At 36.0% G+C, this 16,536-nt stretch overlaps 1 protein-coding gene across 1 annotated transcript; it reads left to right on the top strand.

The window, feature by feature from the left end:
- Nucleotides 1–8,181: 8,181 nt before the first annotated feature.
- LOC102617201 (thioredoxin-like protein AAED1, chloroplastic) lies at nt 8,182–15,979 on the top strand. The gene is made up of 9 exons (XM_025099967.2): nt 8,182–8,335; nt 8,664–9,151; nt 9,237–9,282; nt 13,491–13,550; nt 13,935–13,971; nt 14,182–14,261; nt 14,372–14,463; nt 15,094–15,154; nt 15,621–15,979. Exons 2-9 carry the CDS (start codon nt 8,829–8,831, stop codon nt 15,678–15,680), a joined length of 759 nt encoding a protein of 252 aa, XP_024955735.1. The 5' UTR covers nt 8,182–8,335; nt 8,664–8,828; the 3' UTR covers nt 15,681–15,979.
- Nucleotides 15,980–16,536: the final 557 nt, after the last annotated feature.

The raw sequence follows: 16,536 nt of genomic DNA, 5'->3' as shown, positions 1-16,536 counted from the left end.
ACATATTTGAGATGAATTCTTAAAAATATGTTTGTTTGAGATGAATTCTTGAGAATGTTTGTTGAAGAAATACCATAATGAGTTGTTATTTTAATACATAATTTTAAGTGGCACTCACTTATGTAAGTAAAGATCATTGATGATTTGGATTCTCCTCCAAGGGTGCTTTGAAATAATGTATTTATATATTAAAAATTATGTTTAAGTGAATGAAAAATTGATGCTCAAAATACATTGCAAGGAATAAACAAATATTTTAATTGATAGTTAAATTTGGAGTTAATGATATAATCAATTCTAGTATTTATGGATTTGTTATGATTCTAAAATTATAAGGGTTAATTAAACTCGGATTAAGTAGGTAATTAAACTCATAATTTAATGAAAGCAGGGGTACAAGTATTTTAACAGCCAAAAATTATTTCTGGATTTGATTTTTGATATTAACTCTAGACTTAATTGTAGTGGTTATACATTGATTAAATAAATAATGTAACATATAATAAATGGGCATTAGTTATAAGTGCGTTAAATAAGAAGTTAAATGCATCTGTTACAAATGATAATAAAGTTAGTTTTAGACCAAATTGCCGTCGCACAAATGGCTAAAAATTGGCCCTTTCCAGTTTCCTCATCGTTTGACAAGACACGAAGCAAGCACACAACAGCAACAAAAGCATCTTTTCTCCTGCGACGCGAGTTTTCGTGTCATAGAGTTTAATTAAACACATCATAAGTTCGCTGGAAGTAACTTGGTGGTGCACCAGAGTTGCCTGACTTTGCTGTATCTTGGGAAACAAACGCTATGTAATCCCACCTAAGGCATCACGAGGTGTAACTTGTCTAAGGACTCTGTGGTATCAAACAGGCCTTGGGTTCCATTAGCATTCTTTTATTATATCTTATCGTGATATCTCTCTACCGTTATTAAAATCCCCCTATCTTATATTTAATGTAAGATACACTCTCACACATAAACAGTGTGTGGGCCCTACACATACACTGTTCATGTGTGAGGATGTATCTTACATTAAATCTAAGATAGGTATTGCCTTGTTATAATTGTCCTAGCTGCAATATTTCTATTTTATATAGTTTCAATTGTAATTTATATTTTAGATTCTGTACCACTAATACAATATATTTTTTAAGAAGGTTTTGGGTTAAAGAATAAGTTTTGGGGTGAGTAACTATTCTAATTTTGACAATAATAAAATAAATAGACAATTTTATCATTCAACGACTTGAAGTCATGTTTGGGAGCAGGACAAAGTGTGGAATTAGAATAATTGTTTGGATAATATATCTAATCACATGTTTGGCAAACACTCTTAGATTAGATTATGTGGACTAAATTCAAATTTAATCCTACAATTATGGGATTAGTTATCCTTATTTTCACATGGTTTTAAGGAGGATTAGACTAAGCAATGTTTTTTTTTTATTAAAAGGGGCTCAAAAGAACGAGCTAAATTGGAACAAAACGGGGTTGAGTAACCCCAAACATGTTTTGCAGCATAATTGAATAAATACCCACAGGCGGGCTTGTAAAGAAATACAACCCATGAGGAACTGAATGAGCCAGGTTAGACATGAAATCCGCAGCTGAGTTCGCTTCACAAAAGATTTGTTTGATAGAAATTTGCCAATTTCTGGTTAAAAGATCCCGGATAGCAGCCACTATAGCATAGAAAGCATTAGGCACGACCACCTGCTTAGAGATCATCTGTGAAACACAAAGACTGTCCACTTCCACCAAAAGGCGTTTTATACCAGCATCCTACACCAGGACTAAGCCTTAGTAAAGACCCCATAGCTCAGCAATAAGCACCGAGCACTTTCCAATATTCATACAAAATCTAGAAATCCAGTGCCCAATAGAATCACGAATAACACCACCAGCCCCTGCGTCCTCAGAATTTCTACAAGATCCATCCGTATTTAATTTGCACCAAGGCCATGGGGGAGGCTGCCAGCCGATAAACATCTTTTTTCTCCTCGATTGCTGACTCATGTGAGACTTATTCACTCTATGAATTTCATTTGCTCTAGCCATAATATCCATATTAATTGTTGAGCTATCCACCAACTTCCCCTCTACCATGAAATGGTTTCTCCAAAACCATAATCGCCAAACAGCCACACCGAAAACACACTTCCAAGGGATATGGTTCACGAACCTTCTCTTATTCTGGAGGTTAACCATTATCCATTCCTGTAAATTATCGTGAAAAAAGGAGGAATGCTCACCCTCTGGAACAAGACGAAACCAAACCCGTTTAATACAATGGCAGTCTCTCAAAGCATGAAGGATATCCTCAGATGAAACCCCACACCTATCACAAGCCATAGACACGGGGATATGACGCCGAGACAGCTCAACATGAGTCTTCAACTTCTCATGCATGATCTGCCATAGGAAGAGGCGAATGGATTGAGGCCCCTTCCACGACCAAGCTAGGTTCCATGCTTCATCTTGAGTTACTATGTTCTGATGGCAGATGGAGTCGTAAGCTAAGCGGACAGTAAACACTCCTCTTGGATCCAAGCTTCAGTAAATTTTGTCACCGCCTAGTTGTGATGCAAGAGGCATAACCGAGGCAATTTGCATGAGGATGTAACTTGGCAGTAAATGTTCAAAACTCAGCCAATTCTAACCCCCGTGAACATTGATAAACTCACTCACAGTAGCATGCACCATCTCATAAGGTATCAATTGGAGGGAAAAAATTTATCAAATGATCTTGCTTCGTTACCCAACAATCCAGCCAAAACCGAATTCTCGTACCATCACAAATTGCCCAGCGGGCTCATTGCATGGTGGCTGACCACGTTCTTCTGACAGCCATCTAAATACGGGACCCTGGCTTCTCTGGGAGAGAGTATGGTAGGTTTCCAGGGTCCAAACCGTACTTAGAGCAGAAGACCTTCACCCATAATTTATCCGAATTGGAGACAATTTCCCAGGTCAGCTTCATCAGCAGCGCATGGTTCATCACATCTAACTTTTTAAACCCCAGTCCCCTATGTTTTTTTTGTATACAGATTCTATCCCAACCCACCATATTCATCTTATGCCTCCTCGACTTCCCGTCCCAAATAAATCGACGACAAGCCTTATCAATTTTGTGACGCACCGGGGAAGGAAGCAAGGTTGTTTGCATTGCATAAACAGGCATTGATTAGATTACCGAATGAGCCAAAGTAACTCTTCCAGCAAAGGATAAATGTGCCACATTCCAACCAGTAAGCCGCATGTCCACCTTATCCAGAATTGATTGGTAAGTGGCTTTGTTCACCCGAGAATGAATTAAAGGCATTCCAATATAACAACCCAAATCCTTAGTAGCCGAAAACCCCAAGGCATCACCAATAAGCTGGGCATCTCTAGCTAGCACATTTTTAGAGAAAAATACTTTGATTTTTGATTTATTCACCTTAGCTTCGGATGTCCGACAATAATTCTCCAGAACTGCATCAATGATATAGGCTTGATTAATTGAGGCTTCTGCAAATAAAAGTAAATCGTCAGCAAAAAAAAGATGGGTTAGTGGAGTTCCCCGTTTGGTCAAACGGATTGGTTTCCAACTGCCCTCCATCACTGCTTGGGAAATATCATGGCTTAAACGCTCAATGCAGAGAACAAAAATATAGGGAGACAGGGGATCGCCCTGTCGGATTCCTCGCATAGGAGAAAATTCCTCTGTAGTCTCTCTGTTCCATAAAACACTCATTTTAGCTGTAGTTATACACTCCATGATGAGCCTAGATAATTTAATCGGAATTCTAGTCAGCTTGAGAGTATCAAAGATAAAAGACCAATTAAGTCGATCATACGCTTTCTCAAGATCGACCTTGATAGCCATAAGCCCTCTCTTACTAGTTTTTCGTTGCATAGTTCCTGAGCAACAATAATATTGTCTACAATATGACGGCCAAGAACAAAACTTGTTTGATGAAGTCCTATAATTTCAGGCAGCACAGCTTACAGGCGGTTGGCAATTATTTTAGTCACTGTTTTATAGGCGATTGTACATAGGCTGATAGGTCTGAACATTTTTAAATTAGTAGAATGCTCCACTTTAGGGATTAATACCAACATGGTAGTATTAACCTCTTGAGGAAGCTTGCCAAAATTAAAAATGTCACCGATAAACTTACAGAAAGAATGCCCAACAACTGGCCATTGAGACTGATAAAAAATAGTATGCAATCCATCCATACCTGGGGCCTTTAATGGTTTCATACTAAAGACAACATTCTTGATTTCTACTTCCAAAACAAGGTTGGCAACGCAGTCGGTATCATGAGCATCCAAAACCGGGAAATAATTCGGAACATGGTAAACTTGAGAACTTTCAGCCTCACTTGTGAATAATGAAGAGAAATACCCTACTGCATGATTCCAGATTTCTTCCTCATTGTACAACCAATTACCCGATTTGTCCTGGATGGCTTCAATTCTATTCCGCCTCCTGTGAGCAATAGTTTTTTGGTGAAAGAACCTGGTATTTCTGTCCCCATGCATAATCCAGTCCTTTCTTGATTTTTGCCATAAAAAAATCTCCTCCTGCCCCATCATTATCTCCAATTCTTTTCGCAAATTGGCCTTTAGGCTCATTAACCCTTTTGAACTATAATTCTCCAAAGCTACTTGAATCCCGATAACTTGAGCCATTAATCAGCGTTTCAGCTGAAAAATATTCCAAAAAACCTCTCGATTCCAAACTTGAACCTTTTTTACAAAAAGAGATGCGGCATCGCTATAGTAAGCTTTAGGGTCCCACGTCTGCTTAACAAAGTTATTAAAATTATCATGAGTTAGCCAAAAAGCCAAGAACCGAAAGGGCCTATTACCATGCTGTCGACGTTCAGCTCTCTTAAACCGAACTAGTACCGGTCGATGATTTGAAGCAACCTTCGGAAGATGGAGAACCGAGTTATCCGCAAACTTTAATAACCACTCATTATTGCAAAGAGCTATGTCTAACCTTTTGAAAAGAAATCCACGAGACCAAGTAAACTGTGGGCCTTTGGACTTTAAATCGAAAAGTTGATTACCATCAAACCATTGCTGAAACAAGCCACACACTCCTGACTACCCTGTAGCTCCCCCTTGTTTTTCAGAAGCGTACGATATAGAATTGAATTCACCACCAATCAGCCAAGGTCCTTGAATTGAGAGAGCAAGGTTATCCAGATGATTTCACAGCTGTCTTCAAAGCATTGGATTTGGGCTAGCATAGACAGTCGTTGCCCAAGACACAAAACCCTTATTTATGCAAATCCGGAAGTGAATAAATTGCCGATGGTTTATCAACACCTCCACTTCTATAACACTCTGCCAAAGAAGCCAAATTCCTCCAGAGAATTCCACTGCCTCTACACGATGTGAATTGTCAAACCCACTTTTTTTAATGAGCTCATCGGCTTTACTCCCACTGATGTGAGGTTCCATCAAAACTACCAGCGAAGGCTTATAATGGTTAACAATAGTCCTAAAAGCGTGGCGAAAATTAGACGAGGTCGCCCCTTGAACGTTCCAGTACATTATGCTTATTGACATCTTAAAAAAAACTAACATTCAAAGATGACAGAAACCTTAGTATTGCTCACCATTAATATCATCCATCGACGCCATAAGCGTTTCTTGAACCATCAAGTCTTCATCATCAGACATTCCAGCAGCTTCAACACTACTCAAGGGCTGCACAGGTTGTGTTTGGGCATTCTCAACTTCATTTACACATGGTGTTGTATGAACATCTGGCGGGTCAACCATATGTTGAGGGTCCGGTTCCTGCCGAGTTCTATACTCCGTGACCTCATCTCTTATAGTCCCTGGGGGAGAGGTTTGTGGCGAGCAAAAGACCACAGTATGCCTCGTTGGGTCTAAGGTGGTAGCAAGGTGGGAAACTTAGTGGTTACTAGGTGCTCTCGGTGAAGTAGCAAAAGGGTTAGAATTAGGGTTTGCATGGGATGAGAAGTTCACCTCCTTCTCTCTCATGTTGAGAGCGCTCGACGGGAAAGGGTTTTAGATTGGATTCATTGGGGTTGGTGGTCTCCTATTATGAGTTTTTGTACCAGCAGCCTTATTATGAAGCTTGCTTCTTGTTGAGGTCCTTATTAGGTTCTCTTTATGGGCGGTAAAAGTAGGATTCAGAATAGGCAAGGCTTGTTGTCGGGAAGTGGAAGGGATGTCTGGAAACATTGCAGGGGCAAGATCCTCACGCTCCTCTGGGACCTGAGCTAGAATGTGGAACCTTGTAGTGTTAGCCCCAAAAGGCTCGCAGTTCCGATTTGGCTCACTGCTATTCTCTTTGCCATTATTAGTTTTTCTTCATTTTCTTGTAACAATCATCCAGGGGCCAAAGGGTTCAATAGTACTGGCATCGTGACAGCCACCATCCTGATGAGCGGGGATTGTCTGACACTGTATAGCAGGCTGGGGAGCCTTTTCAGCATCATTTGTTGTATCGGCTGCCTTGCAAATATTACTGCTGTGTCCATACCTTCCACACGTAAAACAGATTACTGGCACCTTCCCATCCAACTCAAACTGAGACACTAAAGGCTTGGCTAAAGAGATAGTCACTACAATTCGAGCAAAACGTACCCGTGCAGAGGATGATGTATTTGCATCAATTTTAATCACCGTCCCCACCAACTGTCCAAGTTTCTATAGGATTTTTTGATCATAAAGATGGACAGCAAGGCCAGGTAAACGAATCCATACAATAACTTGATCCATTGCCGTTGTGGTGAAATCAAAAGTGGGTGTCCATGGCTGTACCGTTAAGTAATGCCTCATGATAAGCCAAGGTCCCTTAGTTAGAGCATCAACGACATCACTAGATGAGCGGAAGCGAATCAAAAAGTAGTTATTCTCTAAATCAATCACTGAGAAACTCATGGTAGTTTTCCACATGACATTCAATCTTGTACAGAGAGCCTTGTAACCTATTGTGCGGCCAAGTAGTTTCACCACGATTGAATTTCTCCACGGTTCACTCAACTTTTCATGTAACCTAGCCGAGAAAGTTATTGAGATTAGACTAAGCAATGCTTGTCCTTATTATTTATTTATTTTATTTTATTCATGGTTCCATAAAAATTAAGTAATTTATTTTTTATTTTGACTGTGACATCTTCTTTCATTTATTTATTTTTATTAATATTTAATGTTGAATAATTAATTAATAGTATATTATATGTATTAACAAAATTATTATTAAGAAACATCCCATTTATCATTTGAATATTATGTAAAACATTAACATTTGATAAATAATTAATTTTATATTTAATTATTTTAATAATATTTTATTCAATAGGAAAAATATATCATATATAAAAACATATAATTTAAATAAATTTAATTATTCTAATTAAACACTATTAACTTCACTTGTATTTAATTTGACATAGTCTAATTCAATTCAATTCTTATAGTTAATCTAATTTAATCCTACTTGTCAAATGTAGCTTGAAAGTGCATTTTTTTTTTCTTTTAGACCAAATGTAGCGCATACAGATAAAATTTTTCAAATAAACCCGTATTATTCCCTCTCTTGACTTTGGTCATGTAATTGTGTATATATGAATATCCCTTCCCCAACTTTGAGTGAAGGGGATTCAATCCCCGCTAATGGTACATGTTGTGGCCTTATGCGTAGAAATCTCAATTCTTTAGAATAGATTCCTCTAATTTCGAAATTTACTTTAGGATTATACTTATCACTATTATACTGATTGAGGGTGAAGACCTTTTAATTTGCATTTCATTATTTTTTTACAAATATTTGCATCTATTTGTCAACATTCAAGTATTTAAGAACTTGAACAAATATTTGTCAAAATTAAATAGAAAATCCAAAGATGATTATTATTTTAACCAAAATCCGGCAAAAATAATGAATTCCGTGTTTACTAATTCATAATCAAAATGAAATTGGAATTAACTGAAATTGAAATTGAAATGAGTTGGAATTAAAATAACGAATGAGAATTCAAATAATTTATTTACTTGAGTTTAAGGAATTAAAATCAGAATAAATTATATTATTAGTATTTACTTTATCCTAAAATAAGAATGAATTATTTCAAATTACTACAATATCCTTAGTTTATTATTAAAATATTCGTTATATTAGTATTCAATAATAACAACAGCAGCAACAATGATCATCATCATGACCATTTTTGCAAGGTGTTGCTACTTCCCCCATATGAGGTCCATGGCAGGTGCTGCTGCTTCGACTCAAGATTGACGGCTGCCCGTCAGTGGCTGTGCAATCGGTGATGATGGGTGTTGCCATGTTGTTTCGATATTAGAGTACAATTGCTACTTCGATTTCGATGATTTTCACTCGAATTTTTTTTGCTTTTACATTTTCGTGATTTAATTAGGATAAATTTGAAATTGAAAAACTTCTAATGGATTATTTTCAGAATTTTTGGGAATGAGGTTATGATTCCCAATCCTTTACGAATCAGAATTTCAGTAATGATTTCCAACTTCATGCGGGCCCAAGCTAATCCATACCCCTTCTTATTGAATCATTTTAACTCCAAATTTATTCTACGAGATGTGATTTAGGATTGCATTTTATGCGTTATTAATTATTACTTCACCCTTAAATGATTTTTTTTTAATTTATAAGGAATTCATGGGCTTTGATTGCAATATCAAATAATTACAACCTTGTCGATTAGTTAACCGTCTTCAGCGCATGCCACGCGTACCTCTTGCATCCCACACAACCAATTAACGGTCTCATAAGCAAAACACATCCTCCTGTGTACGCAGACACTCAATTCGTTAAGCCATGGCGACCTCTCTCTCAACAGCCATCTCCCCTAACACTACTGTACGATTCAACAGACTCACTAATCCCGCCCCGACACGTATGCTCCCCAACCAATCACCACTCTGGCGACCACGTCACTGGAATAAAACATTAAAACTCTCGCCGCGGCGGCCAAGCCACGTCATCGCCTCCGCAGTCTCTGAGTCTCCTCCTTCTGTGAGCGAAGATACTAAAAATTTACTAGACACAGTGAAAGTGTACGATGTAAACGGAAACGCAATTCCAATTTCCGATTTGTGGAAAGACCGAAAAGCCGTCGTCGCATTTGCTCGCCACTTCGGGTGATCATATTATTACAACTCTGTTACTGTTAGTGAGAATACTTTTGTTTGATTTTTTTGTAACCTATTTGTTTGTTTGTTTCAGATGTGTGCTTTGCCGCAAGCGAGCTGATTATCTTGCCGCCAAGAAGGTAATTATTAAAACCTGGACGCCATGTCGTTTCATTACTACAGAAATATGGACTACTTGTCGTTTTTTTTATCTCTAAATGTTTTTAATGACTAATTGTGAATTGTAATCATCATGGAGAAATCTAGTGTGCTTCCAGATTGATGTTAAATGTTAGTTCCATAAATGTTAATACAGAATTAACAAGAAGCTTGTAGTGACTATCAACAAGATTAAGAATGATTGATTTGTTTAGAATCATTGTAGGGAGTAGTAGGACCTGCTTTCTGTTAGGTACAGTCTGTTGGAGTGCTTAAGACTATTGTTTGAGTTAGTGCTTAATAGATTACACTTTAGGGTCTGAGACTAAGCGGTAACACAGTCTGTTAATGCGGGAATTTTCGTGCACAAGGACAAAAGGGTGAAAAACTACAGTGGAAAAGATGGGAATTGGCCTTTTGGCCTTTTATGAAGGTTATAATGAGCCGTGCATAACACGAAACAACAAGTAAAATACATTCAAAGGCAAAGGAGCTGAGTTAGAATCCCTCTACAAAGCCAAGCCAGACTCTCCTAAAAATTCTTCCCATATTGCTTGCTTTTTGGAACTGAGCCCAAAAAAAGGCAAAGCAAAAGGGGAAACCGACGCTAGTTAGTAAACCTACTCCAACACTAAAGTCAATAACTAGGTCTATGAGATTTCGGCTAACTTTAATGAAAAATTATTTTGTCCTTCTTTAAGGAAACAAAAGAGAGTTAAGGTTGAAAATTCTTGGACGAGGAAAAATGTTGAACAGTAAGTCCAATTGTCCTTCATAGAGTGCTAAGCTGACTTTCAAATAATGACTCTACCCTCATGTGATTGTTCCATGTCCCCTTTTTCTTCCAAGATCCATTCGACTTTTTGTTCGTAGAGAGAAGGGAATATTTTTATGGTATAAAACATATTTCCTTTACTTAGACCCATATGTAAGCATGCAACCTTATCAATTATCCTCATCTTATCTCTTGGATGTGTGTCTAAATTCTATTAGTTAATGATATTTATTGTCATGATCTCATTGGTTGAGGAAAAAGAAAAGAATGGTGTCATGACCTAACCTAGACCTGGTAAGATATTGTTTTTTTCGAGTCTAGGCCATCACGGATTTGTTGTTAGGGCGCTTATACCCCAAAAACGCGTTTAGTAAGTTAAGAGAGACCATAACTTACAAACCATTCTAAAAACTCGCTCGCTATAAATGTAGGATATTGCATACTTCTCCTTTGGAGGACTTCGCGCCCTCGTGAGGCTCATCAGAAATAAAAAAAAATGAAATCACATCGTAACATATTCATCCACATAATGAATCGTGATTGTTATGCTAATCCAGACCTAATAAGATATTGTCCTCTTTTCAAGAAGTCCATATACTCAAAAATGCATGTTGCTAATTATGATGTGGTTAAGCTTCTCCCATACTCGAATAATGCAGGATATTATAATCACCCCGGGCTTGGATCCCCAGGGTGTTTCGTAATAGTCTTAGATTCCAGACTCCTACACTTTCGGTTGGGACTCAGGATGATTCTGATACCATAGATCAAACTGTTTTTAGCTTTGACCTTATTTATTTTAAAAGCACAAAACAATTTATTCTTTAATGATAAAATCGTGAAACTTTCCAAAAATATACTATATATATGCAAATTGCGGTTCCAAAATTCATTTGAAGATTGGTAAAACAATTTTATAATTCACATTCTCCAATAAAATAAAAAAATTTCAAATTTTCAGAATTTATTTTTGAAAAATCATAATAAATTGAACTCTTATACAACTATGCTAAAACAAGTTTCAAAACAATCTTTGAAGATGTCTAGTTTAACATATAAAACTTACAGATTCAAAATCAACTTACAATATTAGTATAGACTTTGAAAGTTTTTGTCAACATAATTCTTTGTAAAATATTAGTTTACTACTATCTTCTTATCTAATCATGTTTCTCTATAAAAATTATCAAAGAACAAGAATTGAAACTTACTTCGAATTGCACATCAATGGACACTCCTTTGATGATTTGTGTAGATCCATTCTTGAAAAACATCAAAATGAAGATATTTGAAGTCTAAAGACTATTTTTGAAGATTTTAGAGGGTAAATGAAATTTTGCCTAGACTTTCTTCTTTTTCCTCTCTTTGCCGTCTTTCATTCTTACTAGAAGAAAAATGACATTTTTCATTATATACTGAGGCCTTAGGGTTAGCTAAGGGCTTTGGGAAGAGACTAAAATGCTTCGAGTTAAAAATGTTACTACAATATTCCTTACCTCCTTAAAAGAAGTTCATCCTCAAAATTTGCTTTCATTATGCTTAGAAAGAATCTACACCTCAGTATTACTTATGAACCACATAAACTTATAAAATCTACATCTCATCATTACTTATGAACCACATAAACTTATAAAGATCTATATAGAGCATATCAACCTTCCGCAGTGCAATTCTAATACCTCAAATACTTATTTCTCAACAATAAATTACGAAGCCTAGTTTGGCATAAACCTAATTCCAAACATCCGTACTTTGAAGTCTGCATAATCAAAACGAAAATCAATCATCTAAATGAAATGCCCCAACCAACTAGCAACATCCTTCCCAAGCGATATGGGATATCACTTGGTTGCTTGGCCCGGACCATTACAAATGGTGGTTAAGGACAAGGAACTTTTGATACCACTTTCCACTTGAAGAAGTGTGTTGTGTCAACTGTTCAAGTTCTTTCAGCCACATGGAGAAGTGTGTTGTGTCGACTTCTCACATTCTCCAAATTGCGTGTAGATTTGCAAATAAACGCTAGCTCAATACCTAGGACATTTGTCAACTTCTCCATTTGGAAAGTGATTACTTTGTCCTTATCAGCCATTCTTGTCTCTTTCCTCATCCAACGAGATCATGACAAGTCTTATCGTGAAATATTAACTGATAGAAATTGGATACATGTCCAAGAGATAAGATTACACGTGGGTTTAAACGAAGGGAATATGCTATATGTTATCAGTATATTTCGTTTTCTCGACAAACAGGATGCCAAATGCATCTTTTAACCTTTAGAAAAAAGGGTGACATGGACCAATCACATGAGGAGCAAGTCAATACATAAAGGCTGACTCGGTACTTTGTGAGAAACTTTTGGAACTATTGTTCAACATTTGTCTTTACTTCTCTTTCTCGTAACTCTCCCTATAGAATATTCAATCTTAACTCTTTTTTTTCAAGGTAGCCTAAACTTCATAGACCAATGATTGACTTCTACGTCAGAGTGGATTTATTGGCTAGCACTGGTTTCTCCTTACCTTCATTTTTCCTGTTCTCAGGTTCAAAAAGTGAGCAGTACAGGGAGACACCTGAGGAGAGCAGAAGCTTGACTCAATTGAGGAATCTATCTCAGGTCTTTGAACATATTTTCTTTATTATTTTGTGTTATGCACCATCATTGTAACCTGCGAAGCTAGTTCCCACCTTTTCCGTCTTTGGTGTTTCACCTAAGGTGCTCATTACTTAGGTGATTTGGCCCCTTGCTGGTGCATGAAAATTTATGTTGCTACAATTATTGGTAATGGTAGCATCATATTCATGATTCCAAGAGCGCTTCCTCACATATGTATAAGATTGAATCCATTTGATTTCTGAAAAGGATTGCTAACTTTTCGAGGAATCCTTTATCATGGTTGTGAATGACTGATTTTTCTCAATTTTTGACCTTGGTTCCAAGGGAACCAAATTAGAAAGATTGAGAAATAGGACCATCATCAAAATACATGGCGAAGTTTGAACAAGAGGTCTTTTGTTCTAGGCCCCCACGTTACTTACAGTTGCATTTGTTTCTATCTTTTGTCTCTGTTTGATCTTGCTCTATCTTTTTTCTGCCTTTGTTAACTTGATAGCACAGTTAACTTTGTATTTCCACCTATATGAGCTCTAAGAGTTTAGGAGTTTGATATCGATTTTGGATACTCTGATATTTTGATGGATGGCATTTTGTGGGTACTTACTTTCTCTTCAAGGTAGGAACATTAAATAGACTATTATTAAGCTTAGGTAGCTTAACTTGGGAAAAAGGTCTGCAAAGGATAGACGTCTTTCATTTTTCTTATTCCTAATTTGGTTATTTGCCTGCTAATCATAACTGATGATACTTCCTCTTAAATACCACTTTTTTGATCTCATGGGTATTATATATGACAGGATGTGATGGATGCATCTGGAGTGGCACTTGTTTTAATTGGACCTGGTAGCGTTGAACAGGTATATACTCAACATGCACCAAAAAAAAAAAAAAAAAGCCAAAAGAGGTCAGCAAATAAAAGAAAAATATATCTTCTCAGGCCATGAATTGCACAGAAGGTTAAGTAAAATTTATATCCATTATATGAAAAAAAAAAAAAATTTCAACCAGCATCTCTCTAATAAGCTCATACGCAAAGACTCTCTTTTGTCTTGGAAGAGCCAAAGTGCACATGCATGTCTTGGATCTTATTATTTTGAACTTATTTCGTTTGTTTCTTTAATTTCCTGCACTGCCTTGGAATCATTTCAGCCATTTTTTTCAATACATTAAATGATGAAATTGGCTTGATCCAAAAAAAAAAGGCTTGAATTATTATAACTGTCTGTTGTAATGTGATGTAGGCAAGGACTTTCTCTGAGCAAACAAAATTCAAAGGAGGTATGCTTCTTAACAAGTGTAGTGCAATTACTATAATTTTTATCAGTGGTTTATATTTATATGACATATCAGTCATTGGTTCATACTAAAAGGTAAACAACAAACCCATCGTGCACATAATTCTTATAGTACAAGGGAATATATGATTCTTGCAGCCAAATGGCTTCCTTCTTATCTCAGCCCAATAACAAACTTTGTTGTTTGTTTCAGAAGTTTATGCAGATCCTAACCACTCATCTTATGAGGCACTAAGCTTTGTTTCGGGGGTCTTAGTCACATTTACTCCCAAAGTATGTAAGAACATTCTCTCTGAAGAATGTTGCAGGTTCATTCTGTTAGTAGCTTTCTAGACGTACTTGAAATTTATAGACCTCAGTTATTTGCTTTCTTAATTTCTTAGGCAGGCCTTAAGATAATACAATCCTATATGGAGGGATATCGACAAGACTGGAAGCTTTCATTTGAAAGGGATACTGTGAGCCGAGGTGGCTGGTATGATACTCCTCTTTTTGAAGTACTCTAGATGTATTACCATGCAGAGTCAGAAGTTCTCCACTTCTATAGAGTAGTCAGTTGAAATTTAATGGAACTATATTTATAGTGGACCTAAAATTTGTTTCCAGACCTGTAACCAGTGTAACTGTTGATCTCAAAAAAATACATATAGTTGACAGAACTTTGGTGGCACTCTAACAAACAACCGAATTCTTACTTTTTATTGCATCCATTACGATTAATGTACATTTAAAATGTCTGCATCAATATTGATACGTGCTTGAATAAATCAAATGAGTGTAGGCACTCAAAAAGTTCTACGAGTTTGATCGACTGCTGTATTTTAGTAATCATCTGAGAGCAACTGGAACTTTCCAGATGTTCCGTATGAGAATATCTACTAAAATCTTAAAAAGTTAATATGAATATACTAATTATGCTGGATCACGCCTCCAATTTTTATATCAGATTGTCATCCACCTATGGAATTTGATCTATACTTTATTATAAGGAAATTATACATACACATAATCCTGCAAGTAATCACAGTATTATGTCCCCACTATTTTTTCCAATTACATACGTTGAATATAGTTTTGACTGACATCTGAAAGTGATTTTTCTCAGGCAGCAAGGTGGAATTATAGTTGCAGGTCCCGGTAAAAGTAACATCTCATACATTCACAGGGTCAGTTTCCCATACTCTCCAGTTCCCGCTCAGTGTGTTGGAAAAGTGATGGTTTAATGTAGGATAAAAAATCGATGAGAAGGGAAAACCTAAAATTTCTACAAGAATGATATCTGACCCATTATTGTTCTACGAGTCATACAGCACCGTTATCCCATGGAACTACAACCAAATTGAAGCTCGGACTCCTATTGTGTGCTCATGGATCATTGCATATTGAAATAGAAACTAAGACCATTTTGACCATTCACAATAATTGAAGTATTCTTCCATTCATCCACTTTTTTCTTTCTTTTTTCTCTCCTTTTTTCAAATCAAACTTGTCTGAATGTTTCCCAAGTTGCAAAAGATTCACAATAATTTGGAATTATGCAGGGAACTCTTTTGGTATTTATTTGTTCAAATCTTTTTAATCACAATTAGCTCCTAATGTTCTGATATCATCTAAATTTATTGCTTTGAACAGGATAAAGAAGCTGGGGATGATCCAGATATTCAGGATATACTGAAAGCGTGTTGCTCATGAAGAATTGGGTGGTCCTTGATCACATTTAGTCGATCATTGAAAATTACTCTCAGACAATTATCATATGATCTAGTTTTATGGGGCTGCTTGCTGGCTGTTGAAAAAACTAGCTGTGCCGGTTACATCTAATGGAAGAAAAATTCCTAGATAATGGAGATAGTAGAAGACTCTCCAACACCTCAGGTACTAAAGCCAAAATTGCTCCCAAATAAGGTTCTTAGTATATAAATTTGCTTGCAATTCTAAGTAAATAAACTACTTCTTTCTCTATATATATCCCAATTTTTCACCTTTCACAAGTGCTCAAGTGTAGTAATATTTGTAAATTTCCGGCTTTCTATGATTGACTATTGAGCAAAATTGGGACGTTATAACTAAGACTCAACTTTGACAGTTTAATAAGGAACTCTAGAGGAATTTGAGGAAAACATAACCAAACATTAGTATAATGGTGCTTTTACTAATAGGTAATTGGACTGGAGTGGAGTCGGAATGAGTAATAAGAACTAAAATAAATTATTTACTTTATTTATACAAATCAAAATCGGAATGAGTTGTATTATCATTGATGTGTTTACTTAGTTTTGTAATCAAAACAAATTATTGTAAGTTAAAAAAATGATTTTAGTTGATCATTGTCATTATTTATTATAATAATTGTGATTATGCTTATTATTATTATTATTCAATTTTTTTATAATAATAAAATTAATAACTTTTAAAAAGAATATTGACAAGATTATTAATAATGACATTAATAATAATAATTTATTCAATAATAATAATATGAATAATAATGGCATCAATAGTAAAAATAATGTTTTAAATAATAAAATTAATAAATATTATTAATAAT

This window comes from Citrus sinensis, chromosome 6 (genome assembly GCF_022201045.2).
Source record: "Citrus sinensis cultivar Valencia sweet orange chromosome 6, DVS_A1.0, whole genome shotgun sequence".
In the NCBI taxonomy this organism is placed as follows: Eukaryota; Viridiplantae; Streptophyta; class Magnoliopsida; order Sapindales; family Rutaceae; genus Citrus; species Citrus sinensis.
This window is presented reverse-complemented; position numbering and strand designations above follow the sequence as displayed.